The 20,712-nt window shown below is 52.9% G+C and overlaps 1 protein-coding gene across 6 annotated transcripts; it reads left to right on the top strand.

Annotated features, from left to right (window-relative positions):
• The first annotated feature begins 35 nt into the window (after positions 1-35).
• Positions 36-20,464, top strand: SLC9A5 (solute carrier family 9 member A5). 6 transcript variants are annotated; one of them, XM_027119609.1, is made up of 16 exons: positions 36-754; positions 4,573-4,855; positions 6,019-6,182; positions 6,333-6,411; positions 6,729-6,906; positions 7,485-7,705; positions 8,038-8,240; positions 8,468-8,557; positions 8,655-8,725; positions 9,474-9,603; positions 10,090-10,178; positions 10,340-10,466; positions 14,510-14,680; positions 15,218-15,287; positions 15,957-16,091; positions 19,016-20,464. In XM_027119609.1, the coding sequence occupies exons 1-16, from the start codon at positions 746-748 to the stop codon at positions 19,486-19,488; spliced, it is 2,493 nt and encodes an 830-aa protein (XP_026975410.1). In that variant the 5' UTR covers positions 36-745; the 3' UTR covers positions 19,489-20,464. The 6 variants fall into 6 exon arrangements, with proteins under 6 accessions (XP_026975410.1, XP_026975414.1, XP_026975409.1 ...); XM_027119613.1 differs by having other exon boundaries at positions 36-1,708; positions 4,553-4,855; positions 6,815-6,906; XM_027119608.1 differs by having other exon boundaries at positions 36-1,708; positions 4,553-4,855.
• Positions 20,465-20,712: the final 248 nt, after the last annotated feature.

The following is a 20,712-nucleotide window of genomic DNA, read 5'->3' as shown; positions in this document are numbered from 1 at the left end:
GCGGAGGCGGGGCGGAGGAAGGGGGTGGAGCCAATAGTAGTCTCCGGAGGCTAGGGGTGGGCAACCGCTGCCGGTGGTGGAGACTGCAGCCAGCCACTCAGAGGGCGTGATCACGGTCATGTTAGTTCACTGGCTAGTCTGGGGGAAAACCCGAGCTCGCGCGCCCCTCACCCACTTCGAGAGCGCGCGGAGCACGGGGAGGCTTTCTTTGGGCTTGGGGGCGGTGAGGCTGCGCTCTCTTTAGGGCAAGGTGGGGTGCAAGTTTCTTCGGATCGTGGCCCGTCAGGTCCCCCTCAGTTTAGGGGCGAGAAGGTCCTGATTCCTTCAGCTGAGGGATGAAGTGGATGGGCTTCCCTCATTTGGAGAAAGCAGGTAGATGGGTCCCTTTCAGTTTAGAGCAAGAAGTGAAAATAGATTACACTCAATTCGAAGGAAGAGGTGGGATCATTTACCTTTAGTTGGAGGAAAAAGAGGTAAGGGTGCCCCTAATTCTGGGAAAAGGATGGGATGACTCAGTTTGGCGGCGAGGTAGAACGTTACCCTCAATTTTAGGGAAGAACGGGGATGGGTTGCCCTTCAGCTTGAATGAAAAGTGGAAACGGTCCTTTTCAGTTTGGGGCAAGATAAGCCGAATGCCCCCTCAGGTTTGGGGAAGAGGTTGGGTGGATCCCTCTTAGTTTGAAGGGAATCGATAGACTGGGGTTTCCATAGTTTAGGGAAGAAGATACGTTTCCTTCATTGTCTCATGGAAAAGGTGAGAAGCATTCACTGTAGTTTAAGGGAAAGGGAGGCCGGCTGTCCCTCGGTTTGGTAAATGAAGAGGAACAGCCTCCTATTCAGCCTGGAATGAGCTGGGTCCAATCTGGGCCTTGGGATTTCTGGGGACGATGGGGACAGTTGTCCCTCACGGCTTTCTAAAACGGGCCCAGTGCGCGTGCGCAGCTCTGGTCTGGGCGGGGACCCGAAGGGGGCCCCTCCAGTCTGCACCCGGCAGCGCCGGAGCCCGCGGTCTCGGTATCGGGGACCGGCTGCTGGCTCCTGACAGCACTCTCGGTGGCGGGGCCGCGCTCCTCCCGCCTGGACCCCGCCCCCCCGCAGACCCCGGTCACTCCAGCGGCTGGCCGTCGCCACCGTCGCCACCGGCTGGTGGAATGCAGAGGTGCCCCTGGAGGGCTGTGGCCGCTCACAGCTCTGAATCCGGGTCGGGGGAGGTTTTGGGAGAGTTTGGGGGAGCGCGCTTGAAGGAATAGGTTGCAGGACTTGGGGAAGGGCTGCACTGGGGAATTTCCAGAGTCGGGACTGGTTTAGAGCGGAGGGGCAGGCGTCCGCACTCACGGACGCCCGGGGCAGGGTCTCGGAGTCCTGACCTGGCTTGGGGGTATCGGAGCCGGGATTGGGGGGAGCGGGCCCCACGTGCCTGTGACGCGGGGGCGGCCGGTAGGCGGCGGCGGCGGCTGCTGCGACGCGGGGCCGGCGGCCGTGCGGTGCCGGGAGGGCTGCTAGGCAGGCGGCAGGATGCTGCGCGCCGCACTGCCGCTGCTCTGGCTGCCCCTGGCGGGGGCGGGAGCAACCGAAGAGCCCACCCAGGAGCCGGGGTCGCCGGGTGAGCCTCCCCCAGGGTTGGCGCTCTTCCGCTGGCAGTGGCACGAGGTGGAGGCGCCCTACCTGGTAGCCCTCTGGATCCTGGTGGCCAGCCTGGCTAAAATCGGTGAGTGCGTGTGTGCGTGCGCCAGGGCCGGCGGCCGTCATTGGACCCGCCCCCAACCCCTAGTCCCCAGATCCGGGCCGGCTTCTTGCAGAGTGCCCCGACCTAGCTTCCGATTCCACAAATCCAGGCTCTCACATTGTTTCTGCGCCTCCTCTTGTTGATCTCCCTCCTCCCCTTCTCCTCGAGTGGGAGCCCTGAGGATTTGCCTTCTCAAAGGGCTGCCCCAGCTCTCTCCAGCCCCATCCCTGGATTCCTTTGCCCTTTCCTCTCTTCTCCTTGAAGTAAGCTCTTTGATCTGGGCTCTCCTCCACCAATCCCCAGCCTCCTAAAAGCTTCTGTCAGCAGTGAAGACGTGTGGGGACATTGAGGGGATGGTGTTCTCCTACAAACCCAGGCATCCTGGTTCTGAGGAAGCAGCCTTCCCTGGAGGCCACCGCCAAGTGTCCATTCTCTTGGGATACTAAACTGCCACTTTTCCTCTATCCCCCCTCTGCTCCCCTAAAGGTGCCCCCTTCTTGTGCCTAGCTGTGCCCCCCGCCCCAATTCAGGTCTACCTTCTTCCCACCTCAGGATATAAGAAACTTCCATTTATTGGGGCTTTATACTCTGCACTGCCTGCACTAGATGCTTTCATACATCCAGTCTCCTTCAGTCTGCACAATAAAGGTTGTGCTTCAGACTCCTTTCCTTGAATAGAGCTGCTTTTCCTTGCCTCTGCCCCTTCCTCCCCACTTCTGAGCAGCCAGTGGTCCCTCCTCCCACCACAGACCCTCCTCCCTCTCCCTGTTGTGCAGGCTCTGCTGTGGGGGTGACTAATTATAGCTGAGCCGTTGCTACTCACTCCCCATCTATGCAGGCACAGCCTGTACTCCAGTCTCACCAATACAGTCTTCATGTAGGAATCACACAGTCTAGGATTTGCCCCCTTCTCCCCCAAGGGACACAGCTGGGGGTGGGGGCTGGGCAGGAACAGAAGAACTCTCCACTCTGCTGTGGCAGCCCATTAATAATGGAAAATGGGGCTTGAAATGCCCTCAGGGAGCCTAGTGCTGTCAGAGAACAGCTTTTGTGAAGGGTTTTTACTGGGATTAATACATGCTCTGGAGATAAGGATGGAATAAAGTCCCTGAAGGAGAGGAAAGGGGGACCAAAGGTAGGGATGAGTGTGGGAAGAGCTATGGCTGAGCTCACCTTAGGGCCTGGCAGCAATGAGAGCAAGGTGGGAGGAGCCTCAGATTTGGGAGCCAAGAATTGGGTTTGCTGAGAAGTCTGCCAGTTGGAGAGTTCCTGTCTTATTTAGGGTTTACAGCAATGACTGTAGCTTCCCCCATAAATCATAGTGCTTTTTCTAGCTTGGATGACATCTCCTATGGAGGTAGAAGAGAGCCTTTTTCTCATCAAACAAAACAAAACAAAACAAAATCCTTGGGAATGGGGGCAGGGGAGATGGGTAGAATGTTCAGAGATACCTTCCCCCAGCTTCATTACCAGATTTTTTTTTTCCTTTTATTCACCAAATATTTATGTAGATCCCACCATGTGCCAGGCACTGCCCTAGGCTCTCTGGGTACAGCTTCCAAAGGGCACTGTCTTGGCATTGGGTCTCACACAGCCTAACGCAGAGGCTTCCCTCACTACCCACCACTCTAGGGATTGTCTGGGGAGAGGTGCTCATCTGGTCTCAGGTCCCAAGGGAAAGCCAAAACAGTTTATATTAGGAGGCAAAGGTAGGAGTGGCAATAGCACTAGAAAACCTCCTCTTCTTTCCTAGGGACAGATCTGTCATTATTTTCTCCCAGAGTCATATTGAATTAACATTTGCTGAGATCCTATTATGTGTCTGACATTCTGCTAGGAAAATTCACACTATATCATTTTATCCTCACCCTGTGTGATGGGTATCTTTTCCCATATTACAGGAGAAGAAATTGAAATTCAGGTAAATTAAATAATTTGCCTGAGATCACACAATTAGGAAGGAATGGAGCCAGAAGAACTGGATCTCTGACTGCTAAACTTAATGCTTTTTAAACTACTGAGTCCTTAGTGAGCCTATATAATGAAAAGCACATTGGGCTAGGAGGTCTACAGTGCTCCTAGGAGGTATGTTATGCATTATGGTCTAGCTCGAGAGGAAGGGCACAATAATATAATAATAGGTAACATTTATAGAGTGCTTACTGTAAACCACTGGGCTAAGTGCTTTTGAGTAGACTGCCTTACTTAAACCTCACAACAATCCTATGAGATCATTACTGTTTTTATCCCCATTTTACTGATGGGAAAACTGAAAGTCAAAGAGGTGAAGTTATTTGCTCCAAGGTCACAGAACTAGTAAATGGAAGAGCTAGGCTTTAAACCCAGGCAGGCTGACTCCAGAGGTCCTGATTTTTACAGCTGTGTTATGCATAAAAATATACCTAGTATTTGCTGAGATTCAAATAATGGCAATGGATAAGGGAGACCAGAGAAAGGTGAGGTCCTTCAAGGATGAGAGTAGAGAGGAGGGGGCATTTCCAGAGGTGGAAAAAGTAAGCAAAGGTCTAGGTTACCATGACAGGAGCACCAAGAAACAGACAACTTTGGCTGCAGTGGGGGATTTGAAGCCCTGGAGGCTGGAGATTCTAGCAGTCCTGAACGTTTCTTCTTCCTTGGTCCCAGTGTCAGGGGTCTCGACCTTGAATAAACTTCTAAGACTGGGAGGTCATAGGCCACTGTGTGTGTGTGTGTGTGTAGGCCAGTGTGTGTGTGTGTGTGTGTGTGTGTGCGTGTGTGTGTGTGTGTGCGCGCGCGCGCGCACGCATCCCATAAGCTGATACCTCTTGCCCTCTTCTTGCATTGTAGTGTTTCACTTGTCTCGGAAGGTGACGTCTCTGGTCCCTGAGAGCTGCCTGCTGATTTTGCTGGGACTGGTGCTGGGGGGCATTGTCTTGGCTGTGGCCAAGAAAGCTGAATACCAGCTGGAGCCAGGCACCTTCTTCCTCTTCCTGTTGCCTCCTATCGTGCTGGACTCGGGCTATTTCATGCCTAGCCGGCTATTCTTTGACAACCTGGGCGCCATCCTCACCTACGCTGTGGTGGGCACACTCTGGAATGCCTTCACGACAGGTGCTGCCCTCTGGGGCCTGCAGCAGGCTGGACTTGTGGGTGAGTGACCTTAAGACCTGGACTGGTAGCGGGAGGCTATGCCAGCCTCATCACCCAACTCCCTTCTCCTCCAGCTCTGAAGATCCTGTGTTGATGACAGCCATGCCCTGAGAGCTCCATCTTAGGTCCCTCCCAACTGGAGTGTGAGGCAATGCTCCAGATGGGCCTTCAGCCTTCATTTAGGTCCCTGCCAGATGAGTCTGGGCTTCTGCAGATGACAGCTGAGTAGGGGCCTGGCTCCCAGCTGTGTGTGGGCTGCCAAGGCTGGGACTCTGGCTGCCTCCTGCCCTGATACCATACTGCCACTTGCCAGCCTGGCTCCCCTGAGGCACAGCTCACCTTTCCTGTGAGGGCTCTGCCCAGGTCACATCAGGGTGTTTTTCTGTTTTTATTATTATTTTTAATAAATACATATTATACATCCACAGAATGCAAGACACTACACTGGGTGTTCTCTCTTTACTCATCCCACTGGCTCTTCATAGCAACCTTGCTGGGGTTATAATTTGTCCCACTTTAATGGATGAGGAAATAGAGGCCCTTAAACTCATTCGGTATCAGGTCCAAAGTAAGCAGGAGAAGTCTGTTTTCCTGAGGCTCTTTGCCTTCAGGCTGCCCTGTCCTGCTCCCTTCTTCCTCATTCCCTGGCCCCCAAATCCATTCAACCCTGAATGTTGATAATTCAGACGTGTCGAATTCCTTAGCCTGAGAACCACCGGTGTGGGAGAAAGCACTCTCTTTCGTTCTCCCGAATAAAGCCAGTCAGCAGCCGATTTCCACCTGCTGGTGGTTATTATTACTGTTGCTGCCGTTCTTGCTGTCAGTGCCACCTTAGCTTTCCAGGTTACATAGAGCTCTCGTAGCCAGCTCCTGTGTGATTTTTGCAGCAGTACTGTTAGGCAGGCACATGAGGAGGCATGGCCTATGAGAAGTCATGTGACAATGACAGTGCCAGCATCACAGAGCTGGTAAGTGGCAAAGGCAGGCCTTAGGCTCAAGACCTAAGGTCTCCTGACCTGCAGGCCGACGTTCTCTTCACCGTCCCAGGTCCTCTCTGGGGCTACTTGTTTTAACAGTGGGGCTGGAGTCTGGGCTTGTCACAGGGACTGCTGTAGGCAATTCAGTACCTCACCACTTGCTGTCCCTCATCTGTCCCTCGAAAGCCCCTAGGGTGCAGGCTGGCTTGCTGGACTTCCTGCTGTTCGGGAGCCTCATCTCAGCAGTGGACCCCGTGGCCGTGCTGGCTGTCTTTGAGGAGGTGCACGTCAACGAGACCCTCTTTATCATCGTCTTCGGCGAGTCCCTGCTCAACGATGCAGTTACTGTGGTGAGAGCACTCGGCTCGCTGCCGTTCCTTGACCCCAGGCTGCCATGCTCTGACCAGGCCCCACTCCTCCCCGGGCCCTGCCTCGCCGTCTCCACGCAGTCCAGGCTGCCACCTCCCCCCGCCGCTCCTGATGCTCCTCTTCTCGCTTAGGTGCTGTACAAGGTCTGCAACTCTTTTGTGGAGATGGGCTCTGCCAACGTGCAGGCCACTGACTACCTGAAGGGAGTCGGTCAGTATTTCCTCCCTCTTGGCGGGCACTGGAGGTCTGCCTCCCCTGGGTTGCTGAGCCCCTGCCCCCCACCGCGTCAGGACAGAGGACGCTGCTCGGGTTGCCTCATTCCCTTCCCTCATGTATGGAGAAATAGGGCCCTGAGAACCTGAGAAGGAGGGCCTTTCCTGGAATCCTAGCTCTGGGACCCTGACCCCTGGGGAGCACAGTGGGCATGCACAGTGGGCATCATCCTCCACTCCCTGCCAGGCAGCAGTCTTGTCAGCCCTGGTGGGGTCCGGGCCAGGGGTCATGCTGACAACCCACTCCTCCCCCAGCCTCCTTGTTTGTGGTCAGTCTGGGCGGGGCAGCCGTGGGCTTAGTCTTTGCCTTCCTCCTGGCCCTGACCACACGCTTCACCAAGCGGGTCCGCATCATCGAGCCTCTGCTGGTCTTCCTCCTCGCCTACGCAGCCTACCTTACTGCTGAAATGGCCTCGCTCTCCGCCATTCTTGCGTGAGTCCTGGGGGCCTTGCAGGCAGGCAGCTGGGAGGGGGCACTGGAGATGGTCGCCCTCACATGGACAGAAGCAGGACCCGGAGGAGTCCATAGGTCTCCCTGAGCCCTTGTGGGAGTGGGAGCTTCAGACTCCCCTGGGGAGATACTAAGCCTCAGGTAACATTCCAGGACCTGCCTCTAGGGCTGTCCTGGGCACCCCAGAACCCAAAATTCCTCTGCTTAAAGTGCTCTCTGGGGTGTAGGCTGAGCTGGAAGTGGACTTTGAGGCCTGGTGCTACTGGCTCTGGTGGCCACAGAACTCTAAAAGGTGCCTCACACAGTGCGCTAGTCAGAGCATGTTTCTCCCACCTTCCCCCTCCAGAAGGCACCGAGAGGGAAGCCTGGAGATTCGGACCCTTTTATCCCAGGACCACCACTACCTACCCTTGGATGGTCTCCATGCCTCCCTGGGCTTTGGCTCTGAGAATCTGACATCCTGTGATGGGCAACACCCTCTCCTGTGCATGCTCAAACCCCAAGGGCTGTGCTTCCTGTGGCCCCTCCTCACTCGCCCTGACTCTCCATTCCTCTCCCAGGGTGACTATGTGTGGCCTGGGCTGTAAGAAGTACGTGGAGGCCAACATCTCCCATAAGTCCCGCACAGCTGTCAAGTACACAATGAAGACTCTAGCCAGCTGCGCTGAGACCATCATCTTCATGCTGCTTGGCATCTCGGCCGTGGACTCTTCCAAGTGGGCCTGGGACTCTGGGCTGGTGCTGGGCACCCTCTTCTTCATCCTGTTCTTCCGAGCCCTCGGTATTGCCGGCACCCTCTGCTTTCCCACCCTCCTTCCTGCCCACCCTCCCAGCTCATCTCCCAGTCTGAGTCCACATCCTTGTCAACAATTTCTAAGCCTCCCCTTATTGCTCACCCCTCCCAGCCCTTGTCAGACCTTAGCCCAGATACTTGGTGCCATCCACGCCCAGTGCCCTCCACTCCTGCTGCAGGCGTGCCCTCCAACACCCTGCTCCCACTGGCCTTCCTCCTGCTGTAGGCGTGCCCTCCAACACCCTGCTCCCACTGGCCTCCCTCCTGCTGCAGGCGTGCCCTCCAACACCCTGCTCCCACTGGCCTCCCTCCTGCTGCAGGCGTAGTCCTGCAGACGTGGGTGTTGAATCAGTTCCGGCTGGTCCCTCTGGACAAGATTGACCAGGTGGTGATGTCCTATGGGGGCCTGCGGGGGGCTGTGGCCTTCGCTCTCGTCATCCTCCTGGACAGGACCAAGATCCCTGCCAAGGACTACTTTGTAGCCACCACTATTGTGGTGGTCTTCTTCACAGTCATTGTGCAGGTGGGAGCGCCCACGAGGCTGGATGGGGAGAGGGTCTGGCAGGCCCTGGGGGAGGCTTAGAGCCTATGGGAGAGGGGCTCCTCTTCCTCTTGTGGGAGGCAGGGGGGCCTGACTTCCCAGACCTTGAGTGCAGTGAGGTGGGGATACAGAAGCTGAAGCCTAACTATGAGGAGGGAAAGGCAGCAGGGAACTGGACAGGGCAGGGCTCACTGGCTGCCTGTCCGTAGGGCCTGACCATCAAGCCACTGGTCAAGTGGCTGAAGGTGAAGAGGAGTGAGCATCACAAACCTACCCTGAACCAGGAGCTGCATGAGCACGTGGGTACCAGAACCCCATCCCTCCGCCTGTCCCTCTCTCCCTTCTCCTATTTTGAGCAGAGTCCTGATCCGGTCCCCCTACCCACCCCCCTTCTAGACTTTTGACCACATTCTGGCTGCAGTGGAGGACGTTGTGGGGCACCATGGCTATCACTACTGGAGGGACAGGTGAGGGAGCTGCCCCGAGGCTCCTTCAGCAGCGGCAGCCTCACCAGCCAGGGCAGCATGGGGGATGTGCACACTTCTGAGGAGGGACACAGTCAGGCTCAGGCTGGGCAACTTCTTCCTGAAGCCCTTCGGGCAGTACTGGCAGTACTGGTGTCCCAGTACTCTCAGGATAAGACAAGGCTCCCCAGTGAGGCCTGCGCAGCTCTGCCCTGCATGGTCTGGCACCTCCAGACACCAGCCGCATTGTGCTCAGCTGTGTCTTTGACTATCTGTCTGCCAATGAAATGAACCCTGTTTTCGAAACTCAGAACCCACCATGCTCCCCCGGCCCTGGCCACTGGGACCTGTGCACATGTTGTTCTTTCTACTAGAACATTCCTTTGCCTCCCTCTCACCTACTTAACCTCTATTCATCCTTCAGATCTTACCACAGGCATCAAGTCCTTAGGGAGGTTTCCCTGGCCTCCCTGACTAGGACAAATCCCTATCATACTCTATAATTATCCTTTATAGTTCTTACCATGGTTGTAATTTTACAGTTATATGTAATAACTTCATTAATGTCAGGCTTTCCTACAACACTGTCAGTTCCATAAGGGCAGGGACCAGCTTCAAGATTCTCCCTGACTGATGCCCACACCAAGAGACATAGGCCCAGCGCTGGCGGTGCCCCTGCCCTGTCTGAGGAAGGGCCAGCCGCCCAGGCCTTGGGGATGGCACTCAGGACCGGGCCTGGCATCCTCTGTAGGTGGGAGCAGTTTGATAAGAAGTACCTGAGTCAGCTGTTGATGCGGCGGTCAGCCTACCGCATCCGGGACCAGATTTGGGATGTGTACTACAGACTCAACATCCGGGATGCCATCAGCTTCGTGGACCAGGTGGGCCGGCAGACAATGGTGGGTGGGCAGGTGGCCAGCAGGGCAAGGCAGGAAGCGGTGACAAGCAGGCAGGCCCTGAGCAGGGAGCTGGGAATTCCCAGCAGACTCCATAGTCTTGTGAAGTGGCAGCTGCAGGAACGGGCCTGGCCTGATGCTGACATGTAGAGTCTAGCAGGCAGTACAGGAAGGTGGGAAACAGCTGGACTCTGGAGTCAGGAGATGTGGTTCAGTTCTTATCATCTCACGCTTGTGACCTTGGGTAAGTCACTTGTCCTCTCGGAGCCTCAGTTTCAACTGTTAAGAAAGCACGAGTAAAAGTACCTCTGTCAGAGTTTTGTAGAATCAGTATAAAAAGTGCCTAGCACAGTCCCTGGAACTTCCAAAGAGCAAAGTGTGTTAACCATTGTTATTCTTTTTATTACCCTCTGATTGTCTGGGCCACCTTTCATCTGATTGCCATTTTGACCTCTGACTTGGCCCCTGCAGGGAGGCCACGTCTTGTCCTCCACCGGGCTCACTCTGCCCTCTATGCCCAGCCGCAATTCTGTGGCAGAGACCTCTGTCACCAACCTGCTGTAAGTCCTTGAGCCCCCTTCCCCTTCCTCAAGCTCCTCTCTATTGCGCCCTCTCTCTGAATCCCTTCTGGGCAAGATTTGTGAGCACCTTTGCTTCTGCCCTTCCCCTGGCCTGTGCCTCCTGGCCCGTCCCTAGCACACGTGTCTCCTCCCTCCTGCAGGAGGGAGAGTGGCAGTGGAGCATGTCTGGATCTGCAGGTGATTGACACAGTACGCAGCGGCCGGGACCGTGAGGATGCTGTGATGCACCACCTGCTCTGTGGAGGCCTTTACAAACCTCGCTACAGGGTGAGAACAGGCAGGGCAGAGTTCTGAGGGGGAGCATTGTCTGGGGAGGCCACAATGGAAGGCTCAAGAGGCAGCTGGCACCAGCTTGTGGAGAGCTGTGGATGCCCAGTTGAGGAGTGTGGGCTTCATCTTGTTGGTTATAACCCTTAGTTTTTTCTTTTTGTTTTGAGAAAGGTTGGCCTGTTACAAGAGCTGTTTAAGAATGTCTTCTCTGGTAGCAGAGGGCAGATCAAACTGGAGGGGGTGAGTTGAGAGGCTGGGAGAGCCAGTTGGGAAGCTGGAGTGAACCACTGTGGATTAGACCTGGGTGGTCGGAAGGGAGAGGAGCACAAAGAACTGTGTGATCAGCCAGGAAGGGGAGAGCAGGAGATACAGAGGGCTTGATGGGGTCACAGAACAGGAGTGCTGAGGAAGCCGCCTGCAGGACCACCTTAACCTGGGGGAGGCAGACATCTGTTTTAGGTAATGTGAGTTTAGTCCAATGCAGGTCAGGAAGCTTTGGGGTCGGAAAGGCCCAACCCATACAGGAAGGAATCTGTTGCAACCCCACAAGGGGGCAGCAAGCCATTACCCTGAACCTTTTTGAAATGAGAAGCCAGCTGTTACCATTCTTGGCAGCTTTAACAGTCAAGGCTGTTTCTACCGCTGAGACAGATTGGTTTCCTTTAATTTTCTCCCACTGGTCCTGATTTGACTCTCTGCAGCTCTGCAGAGTAAGTCTGCAAAGGTTTCAAAATGTCTTCCTCCCACACAGGCCTCCTTGCCCTCAGGCCAGCAGCTCCTGTCCTTGGTGTGTCTTCTTTAGTCATCAGAAATGAGAACTCTTGGAGTTCTCTGGTAGTCTAGTGGTTAGGACTCTGAGCTTTCACTGCTGTGGCCTGGGTTTGGCACAGGGGCTCTTTCACCTTTCTAGTTCTGGAACTTGCCATTCTCTTCCCACAGCCCAGAATCCCTCCAGCTTTGGCTCACCACCCTGAGGCCCCATATTGTCCTTACAGTCAGGCAACCCACCATGTCTTCCTCAGTTAATGACTATTAAACCCTGTTGCATCCAACCTGTGGGGTTTTTTGTTTGTTTGTTTTTTGGTTTTGTTTACTTTTTTCTTACGGAAAATTTCTGTCGTTCAGAAAACTAGAGAGAATAACTCATTTAACCACCACTCACCTCCAGTAATTTTCAATGCATGGTCAATTCTGTTACATTCTGTCCCCCCTACGCCCCAGCTACACTTTATTATCTTACAGCAAACTCCAGACATCATATCATCTCTAACTATTTCCATATGTATCTCTAGGTGGCAAGAATTCTTTAAAAAAAAAAGCCATAGTACCCTTATCACTTACAACAAATAACAGTGATTCCTTCTCACCTCAAATATCCAGCCAGTGGTCAATAAATACCTTTTTCCAGCTGGTTTGTTCAAGTCAGGATCCAAATAAAGTCCACAGTTTGCATTTAGTAAACATGTCTCTATTTTTTTAAAAAAATCGGTGATAGTTTTGTCTTCCTTTTTTTCTCATTATTTACTTACTGAAGAAACTGGATCCATTATCTCAGAGAATGTTCCATTTTACAGATTCTGATTGTATTCCAGTGGTGGTGTTTAACACGTTCCTCTACATACTGTATTTTTTGGTAGTTAAATCTGGAGGCCCGGTTGTATTCAGGAACATTCGATAGGTGTGCTGTGTATTTCTTATTGTATTACATCAGGAAGTACATAATGACTGACTGTCTGTGGATGTGTGTGTGTAAGATTGGTCAATGGTTCAGTCCAACCAGTTCTTGTGAAGTCAATTAAAAAAAAAAACTGGATTAAGATTGTGCTTATCCCTGTTAAATGTCATCTTATTTGATTTAGCCCATCATTCCATTGTTTGGATCCCATGTCTGCCACCAAATATCTCCTCAGATTCACATCATAGGAAAATTTGCTAAGCCTGTTAACTTTGTAGTCATCAAAATCAACATACAAATGTTGAACAGGATAGAGCTGAGGACAGAGCCCTGTGGCATGCTACTAAAGACTTTCCTCCAGACTGACCTTGATCAAGAATTTTTTGGGTATGGTTACTCAACCAGTTCTAAATCCACTTAGTTATGCCAGAACACCATAATTCCTCATGTTCTTCACAGAAATATCATCAGAGAGAGACAGAAGTATCTAGTATGCGGTTAGAAACATAAGATTATAGTTTAGGAGAGAGATACGGGCTGGAGGTAAAGATTTGGAAGCAATCTGTATCAGAGATTTCCTGGCCTGGCTACATCAGAATCTCCCAGGGAGCTTGCTAGAATACATATTCCTGGCTTCTCCTGGAGAGTCTGATCCTATAGTGTGCAATGGGATGAGGAATCTGCTCTTAATAAGTCCCCTGAGGGGATTCACATGTAGCTGGTCTGATGGCTGATGTTTGGGAAACACAGATGTATCCCTGGGCTAGCTGGCGCTGAGAGAGGACACTTTCACTGGGGAGGGCATTTACAGGGGAGAGAGGGGGGCCAAGGACAACACTGAGGAATGCACATGTAAGAAAAGGAAGGGGAGCCAGCGGAGGAGAGAGGAGGAGCCCTTGGAGGGGCAGTAGCAGATGGTGTCTCGGAGGCCTGGGGCATAAGGAGGGCTGGACGTTGCACAGATGTTGCCTAACCAGAGGCCATGGCACTGCTGACCAGGGAGAAAGCAGCACACTGAAGTTGCAATCAGGCAAACCCCCCTGGAGCTGTATTTTTTTTTTTAGTTTGCATTTCTTTTTTTAATTTTTTTTTTAACATCTTTATTGGAGTATAATTGCTTTATAATGGTGTGTTAGTTTCTGCTTTATAACAAAGTGAATCAGCTATACATGTACATGGAGCTGTTTCTCTGATAGTCAAGGAATGGGTACTAGGGGAAGTATCAGAATGTAAGTGTAAAAGTCTGGCAGCAAAAGCGAGGCAATGGTATCAATGGAAAGGCCTTTTTCAAGGAGGTAAGGGCAGGAGCATGCTTAAAAGCAGAGGGAGGGGGGCCAGTGTCGATGGAAGGATTGAAGATGCAGGAGTGGAGGACCGGGAGGGAGGAGGGAGCAGAGCAGGGAACTGCTGGAGGCAGGGAGTGAGCTAAGCAAAGCGGAGGCCTGGGTTGGGGAGTGAGAAGCCCTGTGAAGGAGCTGGGCCCCCGCATGCCCAGGAGAGAGGGGCACCTCTGTGTGAGCGTGTAGAAGAGGGCAGCTGGGAGGAGACTTAAAGGGGGCTCTTAGATCCAGCTCAGGGAAGCATGAAATATGAGGCAAAGGAAAGGGACCAGACTGGGGATGTGAGGCAAGACAAATGATTGGGAACATGCGGGCAGTACTTTGGGGGGTTACCACCAGGTAATGAAAAGGCCTCTCGGCAGTCAAGGGCAGAGGTGGAGACAGTCTAAGTGAGTGTGTAGTGGGCTTGGTCTTTATGAGAAAGAGTTGGAAAGAGGAGATGGGGGTGGTCCTGAACTGGACACCAATTCAGGTATCGTGGGACTGAGGGGGTCGAAGGTATCAAGAGAGGGAGTCATGGAAGTTCAAAGTGCAGCCTGCGGAGTCACGGTGGTGGCTGGAGAACTGGCTAGCTGGAGAGTTCCAGCTGGACAGAGAGTCCTGTGTAGTTAAAAGGAGGCAAATGGGCCAGGCATGTGGACCAGGCTCAGATAAACAGAGGTGCAAAGAAGGAAATGCCCCCCTTGGCCTCACAGTAGCCCTGAGGGACAAGACACAGGGTCCCCTGCCTCTTGTCACGTCAGATCAGAGAGAACTGGGAGAGGGCAGTAGGGAATACGGAAAGCCAAATTTGAGGAAACAGGTTCTGGGATAAAGGAAAGTTTTCCCCCAGTGAACTGAGCATATAGAGAGTATAGAGTCTGGCTGGGTCCCTACTGTATTTTTTGTTTTGTTTTTTCAATCCATGGCTAGTTCTGGCAACAGTGGGCCAGCAGGAGCTATGGTGAACATGGGGCTGTGGCCTGGGGTCCCTGTGGGAGGCCAGGACACCCAGCCTCACGGCAGGGCGGGGCTGTCATTGTCAGTACAAAGCCAGCTGCAGCCGCCACTTCATCTCTGAGGATGCGCAGGAGCGCCAGGACAAGGAGGTCTTCCAGCAGAACATGAAGCGGCGGCTGGAGTCCTTTAAGTCCACCAAGCACAACATCTGCTTCACCAAGAGCAAGCCACGACCCCGCAAGGCCGGCCGCAAGAAGGCATGTGCTTTCTCTGGGATTCCTGTCTGCAGCTGCAGGCTGACGGCACGCAGTTTTGAGCTCCCAAGTATTGGAATCCAGCCTAGGGGGCCCCCCTAGATGCATAATTCTCCAGGACTTGGGGGCTGCAGCAGCTTGGGTTCCCTTTTGCATCTTCCTGGAGCCCCAGAAGGGGAAGGCAAGGGCTTCAGAAGGAGATCAGCCTCTTGTCCATGTGGTCACATGCTGGGAGGCAGCAGGACCACCTACCAGAGGTGAAATGGGCAGGAGAAAGGCAGATTCCTCGTTGGGGGGACTCCATGAGCTCCTTATTCAGCCCAAGCTGACGTACTGAGTGTCCTTGCTGGGGCATGTCAGACTCCACACTTGCGGGGGTGGGGGTGGGGGTGGGGTCAAGGGATGGTAGAACCATTGGGATTGACAGATTCCCTTCCCTGCTGCATCAGGAAGACCTGTCCTGTTGACCCCACCAGACGACAGGGTTGGAGTTTGGAGCCAGGGTCAGAGGCTTAGGGTTTTTTGTTTTTTGGTCCTTAGAAGGATGGCATGGCTAACACGGAGGCTACAAATGGGAAACCTCCTCGAGACCTGGGCTTCCAGGACACAGGCAAGCAGGGAGTGGGGTGGAGTTGAGGATGGGATAGGGAGGGAAAGGGCAGGGGCCCATCAGCCAGAAGCCTGAAGGACCTCCTCTGTACAGCATTCAATACCATAAACTGGGGCTCTTCCCCTCAGGGACTAGATGGGCATACTTGATTTCAAAGCTGAACATATCTAAGCAGTTATTAGACATCTGTGACATCAGATAGCTAACTACAGGTTACAGGCCTTGAGGACTTGGAGAAGGTGTCATAAAAGGGGGAGCTTGGTCTGGGCCTTGAAGGATGGGTGAACCCTGGTGTCCCCGTCTATAAAACCAGGAGTTTGGATGAGCTGCACACTGATGGGTCTTCCAGCCCTCCAGATGTTTGTGCTTCCAGTTGACGATGGGATCTGGGGCTGAGAGATGATGGGGGAGCTGGAAAGTGTGACTCTCCTTATGGTTTCCTCTGAGGACTTGGCTTTCCCTGTTGCCTCCTTCAGCTCTGCAGCCCCACCTCCCTTCCTCTCAAACACCCAACTCCACAGGCCAGTGCTGTAACAGCCACAGGACAAAGCAGGTGTCCCTGCCAACTGCGGGCTCTACCTGGGTGGACAGGGGGTCCGGCTTGGGGTTGTGCGGTACCCAGAGGCAGCTGCTGGTGGCCAACCCCACTCGGCTCTTGTCCCTCTCCAGCTGCTGTGATATTAACCGTAGAGTCTGAGGAGGAGGAGGACAGCGACAGTTCGGAGACAGAGAAGGAGGACGATGAAGGGATCATCTTTGTGGCTCGGGCTACCAGTGAGGTTCTCCAAGAGGGCAAAGTTTCAGGTAATGGCTTCCTCCCGCCTACCTCCCTCTGGAACTGTGCAGCTGGTTTCCTCCCCCTTCACTGATGGCCCTACTCCAGACAATACCTCTTCCTATTCGCTCATTTATTCACCAACCAGCATTTACTGGGCATCTCCTTTATGTCAGACACCTGACATACATGATCTGATTCAATCCTCACAACAACCAAGATTGGGAAACTGAGCTCAAAGGAATTTGGGACTTGTCCAGAGCCAGCAGAACCAGAATTTGAACCTGACCCACCCGATTCAAAGCCCAAAGCCTTTTTACTGCCGTGCCGCCTCCCTTTACTCTCTGGCGAGAAACACGAGGTGACAAGCAAACCTAACACCAGGCTCCGTTGTGACCCATGCTCAGCACACCAGCCCTCAGGTACAGACCCGTTGAGGGTGGCAGCCTGACCTGAGAGAGGAGCCTGAGTTGGCTCAAGCACCCTAGGTGTCTTTTAAAAAACATATTATAGAAAATTTCAAAATATACAATAGACAGAATAGTAAAATAAACTTCCCATCTATCTACCAGCCAGCTTCAATAATTATCTACTCCTAACCAATCTTATTTCATCCATACCCCTCACTATGCCCCTCTCTTCACTGGATTCTTTTGAAGCAAATCTCAAATATCATTATCACTTTATCAAAAAATACTTCAGCATGTATCTCTAAAAGATAAAGATTCTTCTTAAAAATATAACCACAATACCATTATCATATCCAAAATCTTTGTTATCAGATATCCAGTCAGTGTTCAAGTTTCCCTGATTATCTTAATATTTTTTTACAGTAGGTTTGTTCAAATAAAAATCCAGACAAGACCCACCCATGAAATCTGTTGATAAGTCTCTTTTAATCTACAGCGGTGATTCTTAAGAGGGTAGTGGTGGAGGGATTTTGCCCTCTAGGGGATTGTCTGGAGACATCTTGGGTGGTCACAGCTGGAGGGCTACCTCTGCAGTGAGTGGGTAGAGGCCAGGGATGCTGGTAAACATCCTACCATGCACAGGACAGCCCCCCTACAACAAAGTATCTCTTCCAACCTGTCAATAATGTCAAGTCTGAAAAACCCTGATTTATAGGTTCCCCCCACCAATACCTTTTTTTCTTCCACTGGATTTATTGAAATAACCTGATTCTTTGTCCCCCAGTCTTTCCTTGTCTGGATTTTGCTGATTGCATCCCCAAAGCATCATTTAATATGTTTCACTGACCCTTATATTTCCTCTAAACCAATAATTAAATCCAGATCAGATCTGGTAAGCATACTTCATAGGTGGTGATGCTGTACCTCCTATTGCATTCATCACACCAGGAAGCATCTGGGTGTCTCTCTTTTTGTGAGGTTAACGTTGATAACTGGATTTAGCTGTTGTTGGCTTGATCCGTCCATTATCAAGTTCCCTGTCAACTTTTCATCAGAGAGTCTTGGCAGCCACTGGTGATCACTGCCAGATCCAGCATTTCATTAGGGGCTGCACAGTGGTGATAGTCTATGTCTCTTTTTTCATCTGCATTGATTAACAGTAATTCTTCTATAAAAAAAACTTCCCTTCATCAATTACTTAGTTACTTTGAGGTACAGTTCACATAGGGAAGAATGGATAAATGCTTGAATTTTTCATTTTATTTATCAGTTTTCATACCAACAGTTAGTTCCCCAGCATCCTCTAAAGGTGAACACTGAAGTTTTTTTTTTTAATTAATTAATTAATTAATTAATTTTTGGCTGTGTTGGGTCTTCGTTGCTGTGCACAGGCTTTCTCTAGTTGTGGTGAGCGGGGGCTACTCTTCGTTGCAGTGCGCGGGCTTCTCATTGCCGTGGCTTCTCTTGTTGCGGAGCACGGGCTCTAGGCGCATAGGCTTCAGTAGTTGTGGCACGTGGGCTCAGTAGTTGTGGCTCGCGGGCTCTAGAGCTCAGGCTCAGTAGTTGTGGCGCACGGGCTTAGCTGCTCCGTGGCATGTGGGATCTTCCCGGGCCAGGGCTCGAACCCATGTCCCCTGCATTGGCAGGTGGATCCTTAACCACTGCGCCACCACGGAAGCCCAACACTGAAGTTTTTCGTTTAGTTTTTGTTGTTGTTAAAATTCAATCCAGCATCCCAAGTCTTTCAAGAGAGGTAGTTTTACTTTCAATCACAGAATTAATACATTTCATAACATACTCAGTCAAGAGTTTTGGAGTGCTCAGGACTTTATCAATGAGCAGACACATACTGAGCACCTATTATACACAAGGCATTGAGCTTGACTTTGGAGAACAAGGGGTGGTAGGTGGCCAGAGGGCTGCTCTTTCCCAGGTTTCCTCTTTCAGAACCTCAGACTTCCTGTAATGCAGCGGCCAGGCCTTCCATGCTGGCTGCCAGCAGTTCTGGGATTCTCAGGTCCCCTGTGCTCTGGCATCCCCCTCGCCGGCACAGCTTTAGCCTGTTGTTAGGTTCACATGAGCTCACACTCCTGGACTCTGTCGCACCAAAGGGCTGTGGTGGGAACTCAGGCAAGGAGCCCAGTGGCCAAGCCTCAAGATCTTCCTCACTCCGCTGCTGTCTCACCCTGGGATGGGGCTTGGCAGGATGTGGTTTAAGACTAGCACTGCAAGTTGGGTGAGGGCTGATCGTAGATGGGTTTTTTCTTGCCTTGATCCCGCTTTCTCTTGCTTTAGTTATTTTCACTTGTTCAATAGGTATTTGTTGAGCAACTGCTATGTGCCCAGCCCTGTGCTCGGTGCTGGGCATACTATGGGGAGCAAAACCAGCTGTGGCGCTTCCACGCGGCAAGGCATGCATCAAAAAACTGCACACGTGGGTGTTATGTGGCAACTGTGGAGTGAACTGATTTATTGAAAGTGTGCTTATACTTGAGAAAGATTCCACTGGATTGGTAATGAGTGCATGTGTACTCTGTCCCCAGGGAGCCTTGAGGTGTGTCCAAGCCCACGCATCATACCCCCTTCCCCAACCTGTGCAGAGAAGGAGCTGCCCTGGAAGAGTGGGCAGGGGGACCTGGCAGTCTACGTGTCCTCAGAGACCACCAAGATTGTGCCCGTGGACATGCAGACAGGCTGGAACCAAAGCATCTCGTCCCTGGAGAGCCTGGCATCCCCGCCCTGTACCCAGGCCCCACCTATGACCCGCCTGCCTCCCCGCTCACTGGTCACTGAAGAGCCCCAGGCCCCTCTCAACCTGCCTTCTGATCTACGCCCTAGCTTTGCCTTTCCCACGAGCCTGGCCAAGGCTGGCCGCTCTCACAGCGAGAGCAGCGCTGACATCCCCCAGCAGCAGGAGCTGCAGCCCCTCATGGGACACGAGGACCACACTCATCTCAGCCCAGGCACCGCCAACTCCCACTGGTGCATCCAGTTCAACAGAGGTGGCCGGCTGTAGCCCAGGGACTCGAGGAGGAGCAGGGGGCCGAGCCCCTGTGGAAACCTTCCCTGCACAATGGGCAGAGGAGCCCACTCAACCTGACATGGGGCTAGAGGGGCCTGGACTGAAGTAGCAACTGGGCTCCCTTGGGGCAGGTCAGAAGGGTCTCCTGGGCTGGTCCTCACAGGGACCTTTTTCACCACCCTCCCTGCTTCTAACTCCTGCCACTTTCCCTTTCAGTAAGGCCCTTACCCTGGCTCAAGACCCAGTCCAGAGCTTCTAGGGGCAAGGCCCAGAGATGCAGGTAGTTGATGCCCCTTCCCCAGAGGGTCCTCATGGGGTGACTCTACGCAGATGTTCTTGCCCCCAAAGCAAGGGCATCATTCCTCAGCTGACACTGGCCTTTCCTGCCCTCCATCTCCTCCCTAGCGCCAGTGCAAGGACAGGACCCTGGCAGAAGGTTCCACGAGGGGCTGGACCTCAGAGGGTATGGGGTGGGAGGTGCAGCAGGCTTTGCTGCCCTGTTGGGTCAGCTACCCATAATCAATTTGTCTAGGGCAGTGGGAATCTGTCTCCACTCCTTGCTTTATTTCCTTCCCTTTGCTGCCAGTCACTGGGGCAATAGTTCCTCCTTTTCCAGGACTATGGCCACAGGGCTGGGCCAGGGTTCACAAGAGGGCTGCTTCTTAGCCAGGGTTACTCTGAGGGATCTGCTGCTCTGTGTCCAAGTTTGGACCTTTCAGATCCTTGGGTCTGGGTTTTATGAGGAGGGGAGACGATGGTCTCTGGGCTCCCACCCACATTGTCACCTTGTTATTCCCCAAACAGGAAAGGAGCCAGGTATCCCAGGGCCACTGCTCCACTGCTCTGGGGCTGGGATGTCTGGCTGCAGTGGTAAGGGGCTGACTGGGTGGCAGGTGACTTTCCTGGGGTTAGCGCCTGCCCTGTATTTTGTACTTTGAACCTAAGATACATTAAACATCTCTTGGATGGATGCGTGTCCTGTGTCCATGTGTCTGGGGGTTCTGGGGTGTGGGCAGGAGGCAAGAGGGCAGGTGGTGAGGGAGATGGAAACTGCCAACTCCCTGCCCCAGGGCTTCCTGGATAGAGAATGGGGAGGGGGGTCCTGGGGTCCTGGGAAGGACTGTTAGGCCCTATGGCCCTCCCTCCCTCCCTCCTCTCCCATTCCTTCCCAATACGTCACCTTACAGGATGCCTGCAGTCCGGGGGATTGCTGTATGG

Source organism: Aethalodelphis obliquidens, unplaced genomic scaffold, assembly GCF_003676395.1.
Source record: "Aethalodelphis obliquidens isolate GAN/ISIS:26980383/991018 unplaced genomic scaffold, ASM367639v1 scaffold20, whole genome shotgun sequence".
NCBI classification, from domain to species: domain Eukaryota; kingdom Metazoa; phylum Chordata; class Mammalia; order Artiodactyla; family Delphinidae; genus Aethalodelphis; species Aethalodelphis obliquidens.
This window is presented reverse-complemented; position numbering and strand designations above follow the sequence as displayed.

Excerpts from the sequence above, each read along its gene's own strand:
- SLC9A5 (XM_027119608.1), top strand. The coding sequence starts at position 1,516 with ATGCTGCGCGCCGCACTGCCGCTGCTCTGGCTGCCCCTGGCGGGGGCG. Across the intron at positions 8,726-9,473 it reads TATCACTACTGGAGGGACAG|GTGGGAGCAGTTTGATAAGA; the intron begins GTGAGGGAGCTG and ends CATCCTCTGTAG. Across the intron at positions 10,467-14,509 it reads TTTACAAACCTCGCTACAGG|TACAAAGCCAGCTGCAGCCG; the intron begins GTGAGAACAGGC and ends TGTCATTGTCAG.